The 22,502-nt window shown below is 47.2% G+C and overlaps 3 protein-coding genes across 4 annotated transcripts; all 3 read right to left on the reverse strand.

Annotated features, from left to right (window-relative positions):
* Positions 1-742: 742 nt before the first annotated feature.
* On the reverse strand, positions 743-2,889 carry HOXD8 (homeobox D8). 2 transcript variants are annotated; one of them, XM_053982467.1, is made up of 3 exons: positions 2,583-2,889; positions 2,162-2,309; positions 743-1,580 (listed from the first exon to the last, which is right to left on the reverse strand). In XM_053982467.1, the coding sequence occupies exons 1-3, from the start codon at positions 2,691-2,693 to the stop codon at positions 1,285-1,287; spliced, it is 555 nt and encodes a 184-aa protein (XP_053838442.1). In that variant the 5' UTR covers positions 2,694-2,889; the 3' UTR covers positions 743-1,284. The 2 variants fall into 2 exon arrangements, with proteins under 2 accessions (XP_053838442.1, XP_053838441.1); XM_053982466.1 differs by having other exon boundaries at positions 2,162-2,889.
* Positions 2,890-7,282: 4,393 nt separating this feature from the next.
* Positions 7,283-9,058, reverse strand: HOXD9 (homeobox D9). Its single transcript, XM_053982579.1, has 2 exons — positions 8,377-9,058; positions 7,283-7,801 (listed from the first exon to the last, which is right to left on the reverse strand). Exons 1-2 carry the CDS (start codon positions 9,056-9,058, stop codon positions 7,560-7,562), a joined length of 924 nt encoding a protein of 307 aa, XP_053838554.1. The 3' UTR covers positions 7,283-7,559.
* A 3,584-nt stretch (positions 9,059-12,642) lies between these two features.
* HOXD10 (homeobox D10) lies at positions 12,643-15,536 on the reverse strand. Its single transcript, XM_053982635.1, has 2 exons — positions 14,795-15,536; positions 12,643-13,395 (listed from the first exon to the last, which is right to left on the reverse strand). Exons 1-2 carry the CDS (start codon positions 15,534-15,536, stop codon positions 13,118-13,120), a joined length of 1,020 nt encoding a protein of 339 aa, XP_053838610.1. The 3' UTR covers positions 12,643-13,117.
* Positions 15,537-22,502: the final 6,966 nt, after the last annotated feature.

Here is a 22,502-nt window from a genome sequence, read left to right on the forward strand (position 1 = left end):
GAGGACCTTTCCTCCTGTGGTTACGGGAACCGTGAGGCAGGCGCTGTCTTCACCAGCTGCGGCCTCCGCTGGGAAATGCATCATATGATAATATTTAGGGGTAGAAACATCTTTCTCTCAGTCTACGCATGGTTTGGGACACCTAAGAATTACAGCCCTCGAGAAACCCCCACGCAAGGTCACAAAATCTTTGTATTCCCCTGCCTGTCAGCCATCCTCGGGGGAGGCTGGGCCCGTTTTGGCCGTGGTTTGCGTGGCAGGGCTGGAAGCCCCGCACCGGTTGGAGCAGCCCTTGGGGATGGTTGGGGTCGGAGCGCTCTCCGGGCTCTCTCCCTCCAGCCGGGCTGGCAGCAAATCGCTTCGTAGGGTAAGGCCCGTATTTGCCGGCTGCGGTCTCCTGCACGGCCGCTCCGCAGCCCGGGGTGGGCGGCAGGAACAGGCGAAAGCAAGGCCCAGGCGCACGTCGGGGGCTCCCTGGGCCGGCCCGCAGCCTGCGCTCCGCTCGCAGCTGAGGCCGCGGTCCCCGCTGGCCGCTGCTTGGACCACGGCTCCGCAGCGCTCGGGGCAGCGAGCAGTAAAAAGCAGGTTTTGTACGCATTGTGCCATTCCCAGACCCCATAGAAACACCCAGCATCGGAGGAGAGACGGGGGAGGGCACAGGGGAGAGTTAGTCCGGACCAGTGGAAACTCTGAAGGTTTCTTGAGGAGTAGATTACAAAAGGAATATAGAGATGTCGATGCATTTTATAATTGAATAAATTCGGTTTATTTTAATCAAATATTATAGAAGAAGGTTAAATATATTCCTATGATATTTTCTTCAAGATTATTAAATTTATTTAATTTATTCAACATAAGAACAAGAATTAAAATAGTACAAGTGCACTTGTCTTGATTAATAAAGCATTGTTAAATGTCTTACTTATTGATATTTATTATTAGGAAGTTTATGTCGTTTCCCACAATCACCGTCTTTTAAGATTGCAAATATATATATATATATATATATTTGTATATAATTAGAAATTTATTGCTAGAAACTCTGTATCAAATTTGAAAAAATAAGTAGTTGAAATGTTAAATCTAGAGATCGTTCTGGATACGCTAATAAACAAAATAAAAGCACAAACAAGTGAAGCACCCGAAGCAGGGAAATGTCAAACGGAGGGACATGGGGTCACTCGTCCCACGACAAGATCACGTAGAGGTGTGGATGAGCTGAGATGTTGGGCTTTAGCCTTGGTTATTTTTGATTGACTTTCACAAAGACATTTGGGGCAAAAATTAATTCGTCTGGCCTTCAGCTCTGTCTTCTTCCAGATCATGTGCTTCCTTTTTGGCCTCCCCTTCCTTTCCCTCCTGTCTGGAAGCGGGGAATTTGTCCTTGTTGTTCTCTTTTTTCCATTTCATCCTTCTGTTCTGAAACCATATCTTTACCTGCCTCTCGGTGAGTCCTAGTGCGTGGGACACCTCGATCCTTCTCTTCCTGGTCAGATAGGGGTTAAATAGGAACTCCTTTTCCAGCTCTAGAGTCTGGAATCGGCTGTATGTTTGTCTTCCTCTCCTCCTACCCGGCGCTGCTGTTTAAAACAAAAACATAGGGTTTTGGAGGTTGGTGTGGCCGTTCAAAACAAGGCGCAGGCAAGCAGCGAGGACTCCGGTCCCTCCGGAATCCCTCGAGAGAAGCCCCACAGAACCGCAGGGAGAGAAAGCAGAGGGCACAGAGGAGTCTAGAGCTTTAAACTTGAGTGAGAGAAACACAGCTATAGTAAATGCACGAAGCGCCTCAGCTGTCCCTCTGCATAGGATGTTGCGGGGTCACTTTATCATCTTGTATACCACCCCCTTCCCGACCCTGCACCCTTCCCGTTCAGGCAGCGGCGAAGGGAGACAGGCGAGCGTGTCAGCTGCGCCTCAGAGTCCGAGAGGCGTCTCAAAGGCTACTCTTGGGTTGGTAGCTGAGTGCTGCAGAGGTTTCTGCTTGCTCACTGCGTCTCTTTATTATCGCAAGCCACCGCGGTGATAGGAATCGCGGTGAGAGAGGTAGGGAGTGGCGGAGACAGAGGCAGGGAGCGAGAGTCAGCGAGAAAGAAGCAGGAGGAGGAAAAGAAAGTTTCAAACTCAGACGTGAGATGGAAGCAAATTTTTGACTGCGTCCAACCTTGTGGTCTCATCCAGGGAAACATTTGAGCAGGAGACGAGCTCTGATTTAAGTGGTCTGGTTCCTCGCCAATATTAGCACTGGACGATTTACAGTCAGGATATTGTACCAGCTCGGCCTCTTGCTGTGTCGTAAAAATCTGCTGTCTCTGTAAGTTATCGTATCCGTAAAATTTAGCGGGCTCCCCGTGACAGGTAACCCCGCTGCAGGGGGCAGGAGGCGGAGGCGCGGCGGGGGGAGGAGGAGGCGGCTGGTAGGCGGCCGTGGGGCTCCCCCCGGCCGGGTGGTAAAAGTCCGCGGCCGCGCCGCCGCCCCCCACCCCGCCGGGCGCGGGGTGCGGGAAGCCGGCGGCGGCCGCGCCGTTCCCGTAGAGCAGAGCGGCGGCGGCAGCGGCGGCGGCAGCGGCGTGTCGGCCGCTCACCTCGGGTGCGAAGTGACAGTCGTAGTACGGGGAATTGATGGCTTCCCCCGCCGCCGCGGCCGCCGCCACCTTGTACTTGGAGTACAGCGGGTTGACAAAGTAGGAGCTCATCGGGGAGGGGGCAGCGGCGGGCGGGGGCACGGGGCGCTGCTCACGCCGCCGCCGCCGCCGCCGGTGCCTCTACGCCGCGCTCATGCCGCCGCCTCCGTCGTCGCTGGCCCGTGCGCTCCCCGCTCCTGCTCTCCGTGTACGTGGTGACCAGGACTGGATTATAATCGCTCCCAAAATGACCTGCCTCACTGCTTTTACTATTTCCTATTAGGCACACAGCAGCCCGCGCACGCACACACACACACAAACACACACGCTCATGAGCTCAGGGGGGACTTTTGGCTTCAGTTTACATGTGCCGCTCCTCGGGCAAGAAAAAAACTCGGCCCAGCCCTGCCCGGATCCACCCCGGCCGCGGCACCCCCGCTCCCCCCTCCGGTGTGCGCTCGCTAGGAGCCGCTGAAACCCCCGCCGCGCAGGGGCGAGGCGGCCGCGCAGATCCCGCGCGATAACCGCGGGCGCGCTGCCCGGGGCGACGCCGCCCGGCTCACCCAGGCTGTACTGCCCGGAGCGCGGCCTGCAACGCCGACCGGCAAGGGCAGAACCCCTCAGAGGGAGTCGATGCCCGTCGCAGGGTGTCCGGGGTGTAGGCGAAGGCAGTGGGGTGCCCGTAAGGCGGCAGCGTGCAACGGCAGGGCCCCCTTGCCAACGGGCCCTCCGGGTCATTTCCTTCCAGGCGAGCAGATCGCTGGGAAATGAGATGCACATTTACCCTTGACGCCTTGCACGCATGGCTGAGGCTCCAGGTTAATTGATACTTAATGGAAATCATGCCTATGAATATACTTTCCATCATTTCACCCTTGGTGGACGTCATTACCGAGGCAAAGAGAGGGAGGGGGAGGGGGAAAAAAAAAAGTGTGGGTGAACGGTTAGCACCGCTCGGGGACTCGGCCTGAAATAAGTGAGCCCTGTTCTCCGGGAGGAAGGAAGGAAGAAAAGCGCGGCCCAGCAGGCTCGGCGCTGCCCACGCTCGGGCCGGCCACCCCCGCTGGCCCCCGTGCCCCAAAAAGCGTCGTCTCCAATCCTCTCTTTCCCGCTTTGTCCTGCAGTGGGAACCAAATTTTTGGAGAGGCACAGTCAGGAGCTCGAGTCCTCCCTATTTTGGAGAGAGACGAAAAATGTAGGTGAAATATAATACAGGCCCAACCAGAGCCACGTGTGACCGTCTGATGCGAATTGACAAAAAAATCCTTGTGCTTACATAAAAAGCATCTCAGGATCCTTCCCCATCACACCCCATTCTTCCACCACCCCCACGCCTCCATGCCCCGCATGCGAGCACTCCGACGGGCCCCGTGTCCGCAATGACACCCTCGCCTGGGCGGGGGCCCCGCGGCCCGGGGCGCACACCTTTAGGAACTCGCGGAGGCTTAGGGACCCCCGTGCCGCCCAAGGAAAGGCGGGGGAGGCGGGAAAGGCGGGAAAGGCCCGGGCACACACGCACGGACAGACAGCAGCAAAAGCCCTTCGCCAGAGACCAGCAGGAAGGCAGGAGGCCGGCCCTGGCAGGGGGTGAGCCGCAGCGTAGAGACGCTGCCTCACCCTGCGGAGGGGCACAGAAGGGCAGTGGCTGCTTCCCGCATCCGCTCCAGACACCCCCGCCCCTCCTCCTGTGCATCCCGGCGGGCGTTAATTCCGCGGGTCAGCGCCGTCCCCGCGTGGGGCTGCGGTGCCCGCGGCGGATCCGCGGCGCCCCCGGCCGCGGGCGCGCAGAGCGGGGCGCGGCGGCCGCGCAAGGGTGGAGCGCGGGCGCCCTCTGGCGGTGAGCCGCGGCAGCGGCAGGCAGCGGCCCCGCTCCGCGCTGCCCGCGCTGCCCGCGGCCCTTCGGCCTCGCCGCCGGCCGCTGGCTGCCAGAAACTCCAACTGCGGAACACCGGCGGGGCCAGTGTTGACCGACTCTTCCTTTGCTTTCTGCTTTTAGGTTGGGTTTCTTCCTTTTTCTTTCTTTTTTCCTTTCTTTTTTTCTTCTGTGCCCCCACCCCCCCCTTAAGTTTACAGTGCCATTTTCTTAGCACATTTCGGTGACCCTCTTTTATTTTTTTGCCAGAGCTATAATTAACTGCATACAAAGAATGCGCCTCGTTTACACATGGCAGCCAGGAAAGACGCCTGAGCTTTGAAGACGACTGCTATCGCATTTTCGATCATGTTTCCCCACATATTACACCATGAAATCTCCATGTGTGGTAGTTTCAGAGTTATACGTTTTTGTATTGAAGATGTTATTTTGTTTGCCCGTGCTTTTATGTATTTATGGATTGATTTATGTAAACAAAAGTAAAGATGAATCTTTGTTCACCCCCTCCTTCATCACACATGCCTGTGAATTATTCGGTATAATGCGTGTGCACGAGACTGTGCGTATGTGGAAACATATATTAACACAACCAATGGGTAGGAATTAAATTATTCTGTTTGACACTAAAAGTAATTTCCATAGATGAACTGCATTTCATCGATCGAGATGTTTGGTTTTCTTTCTGCCATTTTGAAATAAATGCATGCAATATTAAAAACAGGTAAACAAAAGGAAAAAATATACAAGATTAAATGTGTCAATCTGCCGTATATAAAATATTAAAATGATGGTGTGGGCTTGGTGAAAATTTCTTAACAGAGCCTCTGCTGGAATCAGCACAATGTAGTTTTGTGTACAGGGATATTGTTTATGTCTTGTTACAGATCACACACTCCCACCCCCCTGCCACCCCCGCCATGGGTATTTGCGAAAATATTGAGGCTGGCATCATAGGATTCATTGCAGTAGAATATCCAATAAAATACATTTCAACAAATAAGTGGACTTCGTAAAATCTCTGTTTCATGACCTTCAGGTCCTTTTTGAGTCTGTTGCCTTGGCCCAATGCTGACATACTGAAATTTATAGTCCAAGGTTTTAAGACCTAGTTTGTCTGCATTTTTTTGCCTTTTTTCCCCCCTAACAAACACAAACATCAAAATAAGGTGCTTTCAAAGAAAAGTGCCATAGCATATCGTAAACTCATTAGGTCCAGACGTCTAGCCATCTCAATGGTTTTATTATACCATGCTTCTTCCTGTTTTAAAAGAATTATAGGTATCTTCTCGACAATGGATGGGAAGCAATGCAACACCTTTTCCTGGTGGTGCATGCCTTTGCTTTCTTTCTTCTTTTTTTTTTTTTTTTTTTTTTTTTTTCCACAGAGGTAAAATACATTAAACACCAAGTCTCTCAGTTCTCTCCTTAATCTTGAATTAACCGAACTGCTCGTAAATATTTACGGGTCCTTCATTTTAATGGTTGCTCTTTAAACAAAGCATTTTTTACAATGAACTTCATCTCAATTATCTTGATAAAGTCATGTGTGTTTATAAATGCAGAAGGCATGAGGAGCGTTGCTAAATGAGCTCCCGCCAACAAAGCCGAACGTTTGGCAGCAGCCGTGTCCCCTCCAAAGCTTCCAGCTTCCAGTTAAAGAAAGCAGAGGTTAGAAGCGACCCAGCAGTAGGAAAAAAACCCAGGAATAAAAATCATGATTAACCGAATAGGCATCATTATGTTTCCTTGGCTCCTGAGGACTGGTGTGGAAGTATTTCCTAGCCGATCTCAAGGGATCGCTGATGTTTGTAAGAGCGCTGGTACCTGAGGCCCGGGCACGGCACGGCGGGGGGGGGCACCTAGCCGGCCTCTCCGCGCTGACCTCTGGCAGCAAATGTGGCTCAGGGAGGCGGGGGAAGGTGCCGGGGGTGCTGCTGGCCCGCAGCTCGGCCGGCCTTTCCCGCCGCCCCGGCCCGGCCGCGCTCGGCCCGCGGGGGCTGCGCGGGGGCTGCGCGGGGGCTGCGCGGGGGCTGCGCGGCAGGGCCGGCGGCGCAGCGCGCAACGCGAGGGGCGCACAGACTTCTCCTCTCACCGCAATGCTGTCGTTCGGTCACGGCAGACTTTATTGTGTAATAAGTGACAACAATTACAACAGGTCCGTAGTTCGAGACACGGAGTGGTTAATTAATACAACAGTCACCGCGGGCAGGGACGGCAGCTAGCCGGGGGACCGGGAGGCGTTAGGCCTACGGCGAGCGGCTCCAAGGATGAGACAACCTCCTAACAGTGCACTAAAGGGGGGGGAAGTAGCTCGTGGCCTCTCTGTGGCATCTATTGCGAAGGATTCAGACCTAGAAAGCAGAAGTTTGGGGAAAGATTTCCTCTTAGTAGGTCGTGGACAGCACAGCAACCCCCATTGATTTAAGCGACTGTAATTTAATATGTATTTTATTACCGTAATTATAATTAATTTTCTTACCTTTATTTTGGCAAAATAACTATCTAGTCTACATCACTTTTAAGAAACATGTCAAACATTTAACATCAGATAGAGTTCCCAAAGCTAACGTGCACTCACAATATTGTCATCTAAATGGTCTGGGAAGGAGGAGGGGAGTATCAAGAGACTGAAAAACACGTTGTCGAGCAAGACAAAATTTCCGGAAATACCTGACACAGACCACGTTTCACTTTTACCAAAAAAAAAAAAAAAAAGAAAAGAAAAAAAAAAAGAAAAAAAAAAAAAGATTGATTTCAAATCCCTGGGGTGGAGTGGCGCAGGAGGAGGAACGTATGCGGGGCTAAGGGTGCAGAGGAAGAATAAACCCAAACTAACAAAAAAAAACCCAAAAAAACCTAAAAAAACAAAAAAAAAAACCAAAAAAAAAATATATAAAGGACAAACCAAACCGCAACAAAACCCCAAAAAAAGCCCCGAACAACCAAAAAAACAAGCAGCCACAACCCAAAACCAAAAAAAAAAAAAAACCCAACAACCAATCCCCCGATAAAAATCCAAATTCAAAACTAAATCAATAGTCCCCAACTACGTTTCCACCCCAGTGTTAGTCTCCTTTATTGCCTTTCTCCTTGTTCATCTTTTTCATTTTCATTCTTCTGTTCTGAAACCAGATTTTGACCTGTCTCTCTGTGAGGTTTAAAATTCTAGCTACTTCATAACGGCGGTCTCGGGTGAGGTACATGTTAAACAGAAATTCCTTTTCCAGTTCCAGAGTTTGATACTTTGTGTAGGGACAACGCTTTTTCCTCGTTGAACGAGCGTGGATCCAGTTTGCTGCAGGGTTATCTGGAAGAAGGGAGGTATATAGGGAACGGGGAGGGGGGGGGGGAGAGAAGAGTCGTTAAATTAATTTAACGAAGGATGGACTGTTTTCACAACTTTGGAGGAATTATCATAAAAGCCTTAATGCCCCAGTCTGTTTACTGTACAAATGATGTCTTGATGGTAGGTGGTTATGTGGAGTCTTTTATGGGTGCTTGTTGCTGCTTGTGCTGGGGTAGGCGTCTAGACGTTTTTATAGGTTAGTAAAACTATCAGTTTTGCACATTCGAGCCTTACAGGTTTCGGCAATAAATCAAAGGGGCAATTTCTTTCTTTCTTTCTTTCTTTCTCTCTCTCTCTCTCTCGCTTTCTTTCTTCCTTCCTTCCTTGCTTCCTTTCTTACTTTCCTTCCTTCCTTTCTTCCTTCCTTCATTCTCTCCTCCTCTCTTTCTTTCTTTCTTTTTCTCCCTCTCTCTCTGCCGCTATTCCTCTCTATCTCCCCCACTCCCCATTTTGTTTTGATTGTCTTTTGTATTTTCTTTTTCTTGTGTTTATGTCTTTTTTTTTTTTTTTTTTTTTTTTTTTTTTTTTTTACTTACTTGGGTCAAGTTGCTGCTGCTTCTCCTCTTTCAGATCGCTGTTCGGGCTGGGGTTGTGGCTGCAGGCGGCGGGGTCCTTGGAGCTGCCGGCAGGCGCCTTCTCCCGGGACTCCTGGAGGAAGGAGCTGCACGTGTACTCGGGCACACCGATCCCCTGGGACTCCCGAGACGAGGAGCATTCAGTCCTTTTGGAGGAGGAGGAAGAGGAGGAGGAAGACGAGGAGGTGGCTGCTCCCGTCTCCGGCTTTATCCCATAGTGGCGCCCGTTGGAGGAGCCGGAGCTGGACGCGGAGCCGCCGCTGCTGCTGCCTCCGCTGCCGCTGCCGCCGCTGCCGCCGCCGCCGCCGCCGCCGCCGCCCGGGAAGCCCGGGAAGGGCTCAATCCAGGAGCGCACGTAGCGGCCAGCGTCGGCTGCCCCTAAGTGGGGCTGGTGCATGTAGGGGTGGTAGATCCCGGTCATTGCCGCAGACGGCTGATGGTGAACAGTGGACCAGGAGGTGGAAAACACGGTGGATTTTGGTGCAAAGCTACAAGAGGAAAAATCTGAACTCTCTGCAACACCTGATGGCCTGGAGGTCGCACTGTGACCTCCCTGGACGAATCTACTCCCATAAACTTCTTCGCTTTCATGGCCTATGAGAGAATCGACATAATAGTTACTTATGGTGCCACTAGACGACATTTTAGGCTCCCCTCTTAGTCATATAAAAGGTTACACTGTTAACTGTATATGATACCCTCCCGGAGAACAATCGTAGTATTTTGCAGACTGCAACCCTCAACCATTGGTTGTGGAGCCCACGTGATCATATTTACCAATACTGCGAGTAAATCAATCCGCTAAACTGGGGCTGCTGTGATTAAAAAAAAAAAAAAAAAAATCATCATCAACAACGGCCCCGCACAGCGCGCAGCACCGCCTGCGCCCCCGCACCGCACCGGGGCCACCCGTCCGCCTGCCCTGCCCGCCCTGCGTGCCCGGCTGCCCGTCCTGCGCTGCCCGTCCTGCGCTGCCCTCCCCGCTTGCCTTACTGCCTGCCCTACTTGCCCGCCGCCCTGCCCGCCTGCGCTGCCCGCCTGTCTGCCCTGCCTGCCCGGGGCGCGGCGGGCGTGGCCGCTCTGGCTGCCCACGGCCGCGGCGGGTGCGGACTATTTCTTCACCTTCGCTGAGCGATTTCTGCCATTCATTTCTTAATCAATGAGAGGCAGGGTGTTTAAATAAATCCAACAGCCTTGGCTTGCTAATCACACTCCAAGCTGCTGAGGGAACCCGCTGGGAAAGGGGGATTCTTGCCTGTAAAAACAAACCATCGCAAGCTGGGACTGTAACGACTTCTCATAAAACAGGAAAATGTTACAGTAAAAGCACATTGCGGTACTTCCATATTTCAGAGCATGTGCGGGTATTATTATCCGCTCCCCCCACCCTCGGACAGAAAGTTTCCATGGAAAGGATACACTTTTAAAAAGAGATGCCCATTGTGTTGTTTTAAAACAGGTGGAAGACCTCTGTAATGATTTTATGCCTTCCAATAAAAATTTTATGAGGTGTATTTGATTATAGATTAATGTGTCCCTAATAAAATGGACGGATGGAAACAGCAAAGCCTGTGTCTCCGAGCACAACTGACGTGTGGCTGAACACATGCTCCTCTATCTGCGGAACTTTGGGGCTACACAGCCTTAACACAGCCCCTCTTTAAGGTGTCCAGTGCGGCCCGGGAGGGACGCGGGCAAAGAGAACCCGGAGGAGGCCGTCTGGCCCCGCAGCTGCAGGCGGACAGGCTCCGGCCCGCGGAGGCGCGGGGCTGTCGCTGACTCCAGCTCGTCGGCAGAGCTGTCTCCTCCGCCCCTAGTTCAGGGGGAGCCACGTTCAATGCCTACGTGAGAATTTTTTCTGCCCACTTCGCTTTCTTTTCCATGCTTTCCCTCCCCACCCTTGCCTCCCGGCCTGTTTTTTCTTGCCCGACCGAAACGATGCCCCGTTAGTACGGAAAAGTGGATTACCCATGATCTTCTGCCCACGCCTGCTTCCCCGGGCGAGGGACGGTGGCTGTGTCGGGATCTGGAGGAAACGCAGAGAGTTAGTGACGAGCCCGCAGCACAGCCCGCCGGGGGCACGGACAGCAGTGCTGGGAAAACACTTCCTACTCGCGGGCCGTTATGAGGAAGGGACTGAAATTCCTGTTTATTTAATGATTTATTGCTCTCCTAGGTTGTTTTCTTCCTTTTTTTTCAATTTTAATTTTTTCCTTTTCCTTTACTCTTTTTTCCCCCCTTTTTTCCTTTTGACTAGCATTTTCTTCTGTGCTTTTATAATTTCTATTACATTGTTTTCTAGAAGCAGGGTTTGTTGTATGGTGAAGAATTTCCCTTCGCTTCAAACAGATATCAATTGGTAAAGCAGGCAGATTAGAGTGAGCCTCCTTTTTACATACGTTAAACTCTTGGTATGGAGCCAGCTATTTACTTCTTACTGCCGAAACTTCTTTGGTGGTGTAGCAAGTACCTTTAAAGGAAAAGAAAAGGCCGTGCGAATATATGCAATATTTAAGGGGTTGTTAGTTTGGGGTTATTGGGGGGGGGGGGGGGGTTTGAGCATCGTTTTGCTGTTTGTTTTCGAAACGGGAACAAGCACAAAGTACCTAGGTGCTTGTGGCTTTCGCAGCTTCAAAATGATGATGCCTTGGTTTGAGGAATATATCGCCTCTTCCCTATGAGTAAATGTGCACATGAGGAAGTACTGGCTTAAATTAAATATCAGCGACGAAAGAGCATACAGAATACCACCAACAGCATTATGAGCAGTATCTGTCACCAAGTCGCACAATATTGGCACTATCTTGAGTTTAATTTCTTGATTTAGAAAGAGCTTAGGGGAGAAATGGGCGTTGATTGTGAGCAAGCTGGTTTTCCAGCGCCAACAGTAGCCACACTACTTTTCCAGTACCCGTTTGAAGGTGAAAGTATGCCCAAGTATTTGCACTTCAATTTGAAGTCATGTTCATTTGCAAGCTATTTGCAGTTCTACTTAGTATATCTGCTCACAGGGGCATTCACCCGCTCTCAGCACACGCATCCTTCCTCAGATTCCAGCGCAGAGCCCTGCTAATACTATTTTTCAGCTATGTACAGAAAGGGTTAAGAGTCGTGAACGTCATTAGCTGGATGTGTGCTACTAAAATGGAATTGCACGAAATAAAACGATCTCTGAGCAAACAGAAACGGTGCAGGGTGACAAAAGTGGGTCTGAAGAGGCTGGTGTACTTTGTAAGCACGCCTGGGAGGGTTTCTGCTCAAAAAAAACCCCAACCTCGCCAGATGCTGGGAATGTTTTGAGGGAATATTTTTTCCATTCACGGTCTTCTGAAAGCTGTTGAGCCGACCAAAAACCGAGCTCCTTAACATTTACTTATGCCCAGCTTTGCATTTATTATGGAGGTTTTCTGTTGGTTTTTCCTTATTTGTTTTTTTAGAGAGCAAAGACTCGAAATCAAAGTCTGCGCATTGTAAGAACACAGGGAGTGATATTTTTAAAATCAACATATGAACATCAAATAAAATGATACACATATTCCTGACAGCTTGTAGTAGAAAGATATTTTTATCACTTACCATTTACGAGTTGTACAAGTTGATTGGATGAGGATGTCCAGTTAGGTCATAATATTTTACAACTTTTTTTTATCTGTTCTTTCTCTCTTTTATTTTTTTCTTTTTCTTTTCTTTTTTTTTTTTTTTTTGTTTAGTTTTTTTTTGTTTTGTTTTTTTTTTTTTTTTTTTTTTTTTTGCATTCAGTTTGTCAGACTGCGAACATCACACAACATTTTATCAATTTATCAGTTGTTTACAGACACATTTATAAATTAAGTGGGTATACATAATTTCCCGGCCCAATCTCCACCCCACCCCACAGGAAAAAAAAAAAAAAAAAAAGAAGGAAGGGGGAAAAGGGGGGAAATGGAGGAAAAGGAAGAAAGAATGCCAGGCAGGCACACACAAAGACAAGAATATGGTAAAAAAGGTTCACCAGTCCAAAACGTTGCTGATAGAGAAAGATCAGGAGACCAACCTGTATCCGTGCTTCAAACATTTGTAGAAAACCAAAGGAACCGCAGTAGTTTACAGAGTTTATTGCATTATACATGCAAACAGAACATGCACAAGAAGGACAATTTGCTGCTGAACGACTACTATTCCACATATGCACCACAAGGAAATGTCTACAATGGAGAAGAAGGAAATATTCCATTTTACGAAGGACAATCTCTAAATTCATTTGAGAGGATAGTTACATTATAATGTGCTTCTCTTTCCCCCCGCCCCTACAGTTTCCCCCCACTCTTTTTCTGAAAGTATTGAATGTACTCAAAATGTTATGGCCCGTGTAACAGCCCCACATAAATACCATTTTGTTAGTAAAAACATGAAAAAGTCACATTGCTTGGATGTTCGACAGTTTCAATAAGTTAAGACCAAATGATAATATTCAATAATAGTTACCCTGCATTACGATGAGAACAAAAATAAATTACACGTGCTAGGTTTTATATATACTCATCATAGTAATACATATTCACTTGCAGCGCTAAAAGAAGGACGAAGAGTCACATTCTATCAGAAAACAAAACAAAACAAAACAAAACTGGAAAATGCCGGGTTTTGCCAGAGTCTCTCCTGCCTTTATCAAGTGGTGGTGCTGTGCCCATTCCTCACTGGTGCCCCCCCCCGGGGTTAGGGTTTAAGAGAAGGTCAGATTAGCGGTCAGTTCCCGGATTCGGTTCTCCCTGCTCATCTTCTTGAGCTTCATTCTGCGGTTTTGAAACCAAATCTTGACCTGCCTGTCAGTGAGGTTTACGCTCTTACTGATCTCTAGACGGCGCTCTCGAGTGAGATACATATTGAATAAGAACTCTTTCTCTAATTCCAGTGTTTGGTGTTTAGTATAAGGACACCTCTTCTTTCTGCCACTCTTTGCAGTTAACCAATTGCTTGTTGGAGTATCAGACTTGATTTCCTCTATCAAAATCAAAGAAGAAGAAAAAAAAATCAAAAATACCTCAGACTGTTAGAGTGTACCCTTGGCCATGACCCCTCCTCTGCAGTGTCTGGCAGATATGGTGGATGTGGGCATTAAACACCGCCCGGCTGAGGTGTGGGCTCAGTGAGGGGACCTGCTGCCAGGCTGGGCTCGCCTGTCCCCAGCACGGCACCCTGCCCTGCGGCCACCCCGCTCTCCTGCTCCTGCCAGGAAGGGTCTCTCAAGTTTTCGGCCGGCGTTTAACATTTCAACAATATTTAACCTGCCATCCGCCCTATGGACACATCTTAACGGGTCTAGCCTCGCCATGGCCGACTCGGGCTCCCACGACAATTGCCACGGAAATATTCCAATTACAAAATAGTCTCGCACTGTATTTTGAAGCAGCATCCCCACAACATCAACTGAATCACGCAAGCACACCTATAAACAGATATAGACATTTCCCAGACAAAATGATATATAAGAAATTACGACCCCCTGTCTTTGATTTTTTTTTTTTTTTCATTTTCCTTTTGGGTTTTCTTTTCCCCACCAGAAAGAAATCTCCCCCACATGAAGCTAGACCTGGACTACTAAATATAATTCAGATAAAGAAATTCTCAATGCACACAGAGGGTAAAAATTGACCTAGAGGTTGCAAAGTACATTTTGATAGCAGAAAATTTCTCATTTTGGGATTCTTCGATACACGCCATTCTAAAGAAAGGCGTTAGTGCACTTTAAAAGGGAAAATAAAATCAGAGTGCCACCACTTTCAGGTTTCAAAAGCATTTCAAAATACTGGTGCACTTTTGGAGACCAACCCAAGGTTATCTAAAGCACCACATTGAAATATTCCACCCTTGGACCAAGCAGATAGCGAGCTGCTGCTTTCATTGTGCATTTCTTTCCAACTTTACCCAGTCTGGTAGCACCTATTCCTCACCTATTTTAAGAGGATCGTAATTAACTTTAAATGCAATCAAACCGCAGTAAGGCTCAGTGGAAAAAAAAAAAAAAAAAAAAAAAAAAAAGACGAAATACTACGAGAGAAAAGTTGAGCTGCTCGTATTTTACAACCTCCAGACCCGCTTTTTTTAGAGGTATGGGGCTGCTTTTGGCTGCTGCAGCGCATTACAGAGCACACGGCTATATTCCCCGCATCACAGAGGCTGTCTGCGTGCACGGGAGAGGCAGATCTCTACGGAAAATCTTTGGACCATTTTGTGTAGCATTTTTGCCTGCCAAAATCTTCAGAGAGACAGCACCTGCAGCCCGATACTCCTTAGCATTAAATGTGATGGCTGTGATGCTCGTTAGTATATTCGAGCGTGCTTTATGGTGCTGGCGTGTTGGAGTTACACCACGGCACGGCTTAAACTCGGTAATACAGACCTTTACTCTCCTTCTCCTGGACTTCTGGGCTGGACACGGAGCCTTCGGGCAGACAGCTCCGCTCCTCTTGCAACGTGGACTTGGGCTCGGGACTTTCCACTTGAGAGACTTTAGCGGTGCTGTCTTGGTTGTTCGGGTTTTCATTCATTTTCTTTTCCAGCTGAAGTTGAGCAGATATCTGCGGTTTGGAGCTGCCGCGAGGGTTTAACTGTAACATTACAGTTGAACTCGTTTCAGGGCTATTATTGTACTCTTGGGTTTTCCCAGTGGCGTAGGTCTGGCTCAGTCTAAAATATCCTGGGACAGGAACCTCGGGGTTCTCAATGGGGCATGATTCAGACACCAGCCTCTGGTAGGAAGGGACGTCTGCAGAAATGAGTTTGGATCTCTTATCGGAATACATGCAGCAATTGCTTTCTTCTTTAATATTTGTAGTGAAGGAACAAGTGGGGACCTGCTGTGTAACAGGTTGCTCTATTCGACAAGATCTGTTCGGGTCTGTCCAAGTGTCTACTTGAGGTATATAAGGATGTACATTCATACCCATATTTTGGTGATTAACTTCTCTCTTAGCCAGAGACGGAAGGAGTCCACAGGTTTGCATCCCATACGTCCCAATGTCTGTGCTAGGTGGCATATACATGCTGGCGCTGTTGGAGTAGAAACTGTCACTCCTGCACGCACTGATGAGAGAATCTACTAAAAAAGTATTAGCGGCAGGAGAGCTGTTGGGAAAGGACATTTTGGGGCGGAATTTGAGGAAGAGAGATTGTGTCCTTTGTAGGCTGACATCTCTAGGAAAACATTCCCGTGTAATTGCGGATGCCTCCGCGCGACCACATGACAGGCGGGCCAATGGCAGCGCCCGCCGCCCCGAGCGCCGCCGCCCCGCCGCTGACGCGCCCCGCCGCGCCGCCCCGCCGCGCCCCGCCGCGGTCAACAGCGCCCCCTGCGCCGCCGCGCCGGCACCGCACCGCGCCCGCCGCCCGCGCTGCGGCACCGGCCCGGCCCGCGCCCCCCCGCGCCGCGCAACCTCCGCGCCCGCGGAACCCCCGGCGCGGCGCGGCGGGCGCAAAACCGCGCCTGCCCGCCATGGCTCCTGTAAAAGCCCCGCCGCTGACAAGTGCGGGGACAAAAGGTTGCGGGATTTATTAATGCGTATTAAGGAGAATCAGGGGCGATCAATAAAACCCTCATCTACATTCTCGGGCTACTCGGTAATTTTCTTGCTTCTGAAGCTTTTTCAAGAGTTATACCCTCTGTTGCCGCGCACGGGAAGATATTTTATTAACAAATCAATCGAGACTTTGTAAAGGATAAGATTAATAGTTAAGATTTAGCATAATGGCGTTCGCGTTATGAATTATTGAAAATTATACTATTGATTTTTTTCCTAGCTGCTAACCGAGAAGGTCAATTTTTGTTTTAACACAAATCGTCAAATATTAAAAGGTGGACTTTTGTCATAACTCGAATTTTATAGGGAAGCCACATTCCTAAAATTATTTTACAATGCTCTCTCCCGACCGCCTGGGGAAAAAAAAAATAAAAAGAAAAGAAAAAGAAAAAAAGTGGGTTTTTCTCTTGCCCTGCAAACCGAAAGTATCAAAAAGGTAATTTCTCCTTCTGTAGTGTTGCTCATCAAAAAAACATACAGAAACTCATATCCTCACTGCAACTCCTTTAACTCCTTTAAACAACTTTTTCGGTCTTTTTTTTTATAAGAATGATGAATGCATCTGTATCATAAAGCAAACAAACAGCAAAGAAAGCAACCAACATAAGGCAACAGTAACTGTCTACATGGCAGATCAGAGTTTTCCGTCCCAACATTTTAAACGTGTTTTATTGTTTTCCTTCCACTCCTGAGCCGTATTTGCACCCGCAGCTACTACATTTTAAATAGTGGCGGTAGAAACTGTTTATTACTCTTTATCGTTTTACTTTCCTTTCTCTCTCTCTCTCTCTTTTTTTTTTTTTTTTTTTTTTTTTTTCCCCAAACTGGAGTATTTCTTGTCTGGGACTAATGTTGTCAAGGACTCTCACCCACACAAAGTGAACTTGTTGATAATTTTTGTTTGGGACTCAGTCGCCTGTTTATTTTGGGCCTTTCTACTATCAAAACACCCTTTCAGATCCCCAAGAGCAGGCAGCACGTGAAAGGATTTAAAAATTTTTAAATGCGTCTTTCGCACGCTTGCAAACATGCGTTTTCCACCAGCGTGGGTTTGAATTTTCCTGTTTCCTGGCATTTGAATGTTTTTGTACTTTACCGTACACTTTAGACTGCTGGAAACAATAACCCTATTTAAAATTTCGCGGTGGCAATGAGACAGACCTTTTAAAACCTTATCGCAGCTGTTCAAATACAACATCATTGTCAGGTTAAGAGCCAGTGTCTTTTATAGCTGCAGTCTCCAGCTCCTGGGTTGCCGGAGAGTTTAAATATTACCTTCGTAATATTCGCTGCTCGCAGGCTCTGTCGGCAGCATCCCCTGCGCCTGGCGCAGCCCCTGCCCTCCCCGGGCACGCTTGGCCGGCGCCGCGGGCTGAGGCGAGCGGCGGGCGCTGCGGCGCGGTGGCCACGTAAGATCATGATCAGAGCCATGGCTAAGACTCGCCTGCGCCGGGGAAGAAGCCGCGGCGGAGCCCACGACGCTCCCTCCGAGCGCCGCGTCCCCTACCCCCCCTCGCCTTCTAGCAATTTCCTCCTCTTCAACAACAGCCTGGACAACCCACAGAGTTTAAAGAAACAAAATACTATTTTTCTTGACGCAGTTTAAGACTTGACTATTAAATCTAATCAGGAATTTTATGCCCATCAAATGGTTCTTTCATAATCTTTATTTACACTGTAAGAAAAGGGGTCCCAGAAATATCCCAGCTGAAAGTATCAGCCCAGAGGTTTGCGGCGAGTTTCGCCCAACAGTAAAGTTAAAACAATAAGCAAATGCTGAGCTGCTTTCCACGCCGGCCTCGCTGCTGCTGCTGCTGCTGCTGCTGTTGCTGCTGCTGCTGCTGCTGCTAGAGGAGCTGAATTCTGGGCTCCTGATTAGACATGAGGGCTCTTTGATATTTTGTAATTGAAAATATTAATTTCATGCATGTCACTACACGGAAACTCAGATGACTGTTATGATTATAGTAATTTAAATATTGCATTCGGGACTGGCACACGGCTCCATAAGACCCTTCGCTCACGGTAAATCATGAGGGATTTAAAAACGGGCAGCAATTTTTTAGTGAAAATGAACAGTAGAAAGTTAAAGTTTGATGTAAATAGAAGTTGAATAAACATGCGAGAGCCATTGGGGAGCTGGGGACTTAGGCTCTGGGCATTTAATGTCACTATTGTTTTAAATCATATTAAAATGGAATAAAGTAATTAACATTAATAAATAAATCAATATTGTGCAATAAATGAGATATACAATCTGCATTAATATAAAGGTTTTGCTCTCAGAGCCCCATATTTTTCCGAACGAGGGTGAAAAAATGCCCCAACCAATGGGTCCATGTAGATGTAAATTACTGTTTGTAATAAAGCATAGGTGGACATTACAGTTTTCTCCTCTAGCAAATGTCAGGGCTAAAAACTGGAGGTTACCAGACGTGGCAGCAGGGCTTAATTTTCACTGCCTTATCTCCCTGAACCTTATTACTGGTGATATGATTATGTTTTTGTCTCGGCTGTGCCGAGCATTCTCATAGTTGCAATTTGCTGTGTTTGTGTCCCATTATGTGAGGGGGATGGGAGAGGGGTACGGAAGAAGCCAGATATTTTGCAGATGCCTTCAGTAACAAAGGTATTGCGAGAAATGTCTTATTTTTAAAATAGTCTGGAACCCAGGAAGCTTTTAGTAAATTTCCTTTGATTTACTTGATTTCATCATTTTATTTAGGGAGTCTTTAAATGCGCTGATTGTATCTTTTATGTCACGCTGTTAAATTGCAGGGACATTGAAGAATAGTTTTATTTAAGAAAAAAATTTAGGTACGATACTGTGATCTTTCTTTTAATAAAGCAACGTTGCCCAGATTTCTATGTGCCGTATTTTCATAGAAAGAGTCGGCAACTGGGCTCAGATTCTCTATATTTTTTTGACCGAGATAAGGGGACAGACACGACATACTGATGACATTATGTTTTTTCCTAAATATGAAAGCCTATAAAATAAACAAAATAGCACACAGATCTTTTCTTCAAAGGTGTTATTTCTGAGCATAAAGATCGCATACTAGCGCTGACTTCGCTCTAAACCCCAGCCGTTCTCCTATCGTATTTCCATATTTTTGCCGACACAAAGGTGCCTGCGTGTGATGAGATTTTAGCGTGTATATTGGTGGCCAGTGCAGCCTTCAGCCTCGGTATTTGTGCTGCACAATTATCTTTCGGAGGATTCCTGCCATATTTATATTTTAATCGGAAAATAAGCAAATGCCCTTTTCGTTCTATGTAAAGGACAAGCCCAAAGACACTTGGAAATAGCTCACAATCTTTTCTATCTAGAGGAATTTAACTGAGAAAAGGGTAAAAAGGAGAAATAGAAGAGGTTACAATCTCGCACAGAATCATCACATTTACACGATTGTTAAAAAAAAAAAAAAAAAAAAAAAAAGGGAAGAAAGCGTCATTTCCATGTTCTCGTGTATAGATATAATTTTCCAAAATTAACAGCGCACCCTGGTTCCCATCACCCGTTCACATTCTCTGAGTTCGGCCTCACTGTAATTGCGGGGGGTTAAAGCACCTCGGATGAAGCCTGATGGGCTCGGGGTTGGAGTGGGCTCTCGCAAGGAGCCCTCTCATGCCAAGAAAAACAAACACCAAAACTTCGCTAAACATTTCCCCCTAGGAAAGTGTATGTCCACCAAGAGATCAAGGCATTTTCCTCCGGGATACGGCTCTGCCTGCAAGGGCTACCTCTGGCGTCAGGGATCCCAAGGATTTTGGATTGTACCATGCCGTTTTATTACGGCCGGAAAGGCTATATCTAGGAAAGTGTTAACAATGAACTTCTAAAAAGGAAAAAAAAAAAAAAAAAAAAAAAAAAAAAAAAAGAAAGAAAGAAAGAAAGAAAGAAGAAATCAGAGAAAAATAAACCACACACCAACAATCCAGCAGACAAAGTGCCAACAAATGCGTTCACGAGAGACTGGGCTTTAAAAAATGCGGAATATGGCTAAGCCAACATGAAATAGACTTCAATGAATTCTGCAAATAAGCAGAAAGCAGGAAAACCCTTTCTTTCCTCAGGTTCTGACCAGAAGTGCACGCTGGAAGGAAAAAAAAAAAAGATAAAACAAAACAAAAAAAAATTCTCAGAAAGACAGAATGTGCTAGGTTGCTGGAGAATGTCCAAGAAATTCATAAGAATGACTTTAATTCTGTAAGCTCTACTTTCATTTTAATAGATCTCCATAGCACTTTTAAAGAGAGAGACTTCATTCAGCAATGCCTTGGAAAGGTGATGTTAGGATATTAAAAATATCTTTTCTCTTTAGTCTCTCTGTCTTTATTTTAAAAAACAAGCACTCTCAGGAACTAATGTTAATCTCGCCTTTAAATAAAATACGTTTTTAACATTATGTTTTCTGTACCTAGAGGTTTATTTAAGAAAATCCTCGAGTAAGAATCAAAGATAAATTGTGGAAATGCATATTGTTTATATTACTTTTGTTCCACCCGCGTTAAGGCTGTCCTTTAAGGAGTAGATAGAATTTCGTTCTAGGGAACGAATTCTGAATATCTTTGGGGTTTGATTTTTTTCCCTTTCTTAAAATTATGGGATTTTTTTTAAAGCTCGGATGCATTATAAAAGATTACGACCAAAAAAAAAATTCTTTTAAAGTGGCATATTTCTCCAGCACGTCACGGTTATGGGTTATTTGTTTAATAAATCTTTTTGATGCTTTATTTTCTCATTTGGAAGGCCCTGAAATCTTATCGTTACTTATATATTAGATATTTTATTAGCAGTGGAATTATTATTAGGGGGAAAAGAGACTGGAGCACCAGAGGCTGCGGCATTGCAGCGCCTGGGCGCGCCCTCCTGTGGCCGCTGCCCGCCAGACGCCGGGAGTTTTCTCCTCTCCAGGTCTTTCTCCTCTGCTCAATTCGTTCTCAGTCATGGGTTTCTTCCTTTCCTTTTTAATAGAAACTTAACACCGCTATCATTGAGCATTTATGCAGGATTAATGCATGGGTATTTCGGTTTCTGCGGCCCGCTTTTGCGGTGTCTTGGCATTTTGAAGGCGTATTAATACTCTGAGATAGACTGTCAAAGCACTGCAGGGAACAGAAAACCAAACGACTCGTTCTCGCCCTGTGGATTAAGGATCGGGAGATACGCGAGAATTTGGCTATGAGGTCAGGCAAAACGCCGTGAGGAATTCCCTGCGACCTGGCGCATTTCTAATTAATGGGCTTCGTGGGGAAACCGCATAGAAATATCGTCTTTGTCCCCACATTACGAGACATTTCCTACTATTTTTTTTTCTAAGCAAACCCCTCTTTATCTTATGAGCTAAAAAAAAAGAAAAAAAAAAAAAAAGAAAACAAGAAAAAAAAAAATTTGGTCGAATTCCCAGGGCGCAGAAGAGAAAGATGGGGATGTGAGGAGCCCCCTGTGCTCCAGCTGGCAAGGACTGGAGCAGGGCACGCTCACTGCACGACACCGAGAGCTCACCTCGACCCAGCCGGGATTTTCTTTGCGTTATGATGCATTTGCTAATATGGCCAGCTATGCGGTAAAAAGTGTGTGTGTGGCTGTGCGTGTGTGTGAGAGAGAGCGAGGGAGGGAGGGAGAGAGGGAGACAGAGAGAGAGAGTGGGTGGTGGTTGAAAATAACAGAGGAACCTTAAGGCGCCTAATTATTCAGAAAGGTTAAAGGTGATGACCTTGACATTTTGGAAGTTCAAAGGCATACACTTATGTTTTTCTTGCTAAAGTGTTTTAATTTTTTTTTTTTAGTCATGCCTCCCTCCTCTTCTATTTCTCTATTTTTTGAATTCTACAGCTTTTTCCTGACTTAGTTGGCACTTTTGCCTTCCCTGCCTGCGAGAGTAGCGAGAGCCACCTCGTCCTATTCAAAAAAGCCAAATTCTTTTCTCACTCGTCGCCTTTATTGCACATTGCGGAAATCTCTTTTTCGCCCACCAGAAGGTGTATAATATAACCCAATTAAGCTGTTTAGAACCTCGGGTTTTATGGTGTTGTCTAGACAGTTCAAGGTTTTGTAAACAGCCCAGCCAGGTCACGCAAGATAAAGCGGCGAGGAGCGGAGCGGATCTCCTCCGGGTGCCGGCCCCCGGCGGGGCCCGCCGCGGCCGCAGCGCGCTGAGCTCAGCTCCCGCCAGCGCCGCGCTCTGCTCGCCCTGCCCGGCAAGCAGATTTAAGAGAACCACCCCTCTGTTCCCAAAAGTGTTGGGGACGGTTTTGTGATTTTGGTTAGGGGTGGTTTTTTCTTTTTTTTTTTTTTTTCTTTTTTCTTTTTTTAAAATTTTCTTTTATTTTTTTTTCTTTCTTTTTTTTTTTTTTTTTCCCAACTAGTGCCAATTGTTTATAGCTCCCTCTTGTCTGACTCGCTTGGAGCCCTCAGTCTTTCTGCCTTGGTCTTCACTAACAAGTAAACAGTCATTGACGTTGGGGATTCTGGGCTTATTTGGAGCCTGACCAGTTAAACGAAAAGCCTTTTTCGTTGTTTAT

This window comes from Vidua macroura, chromosome 7 (genome assembly GCF_024509145.1).
Source record: "Vidua macroura isolate BioBank_ID:100142 chromosome 7, ASM2450914v1, whole genome shotgun sequence".
Taxonomy (NCBI): domain Eukaryota; kingdom Metazoa; phylum Chordata; class Aves; order Passeriformes; family Viduidae; genus Vidua; species Vidua macroura.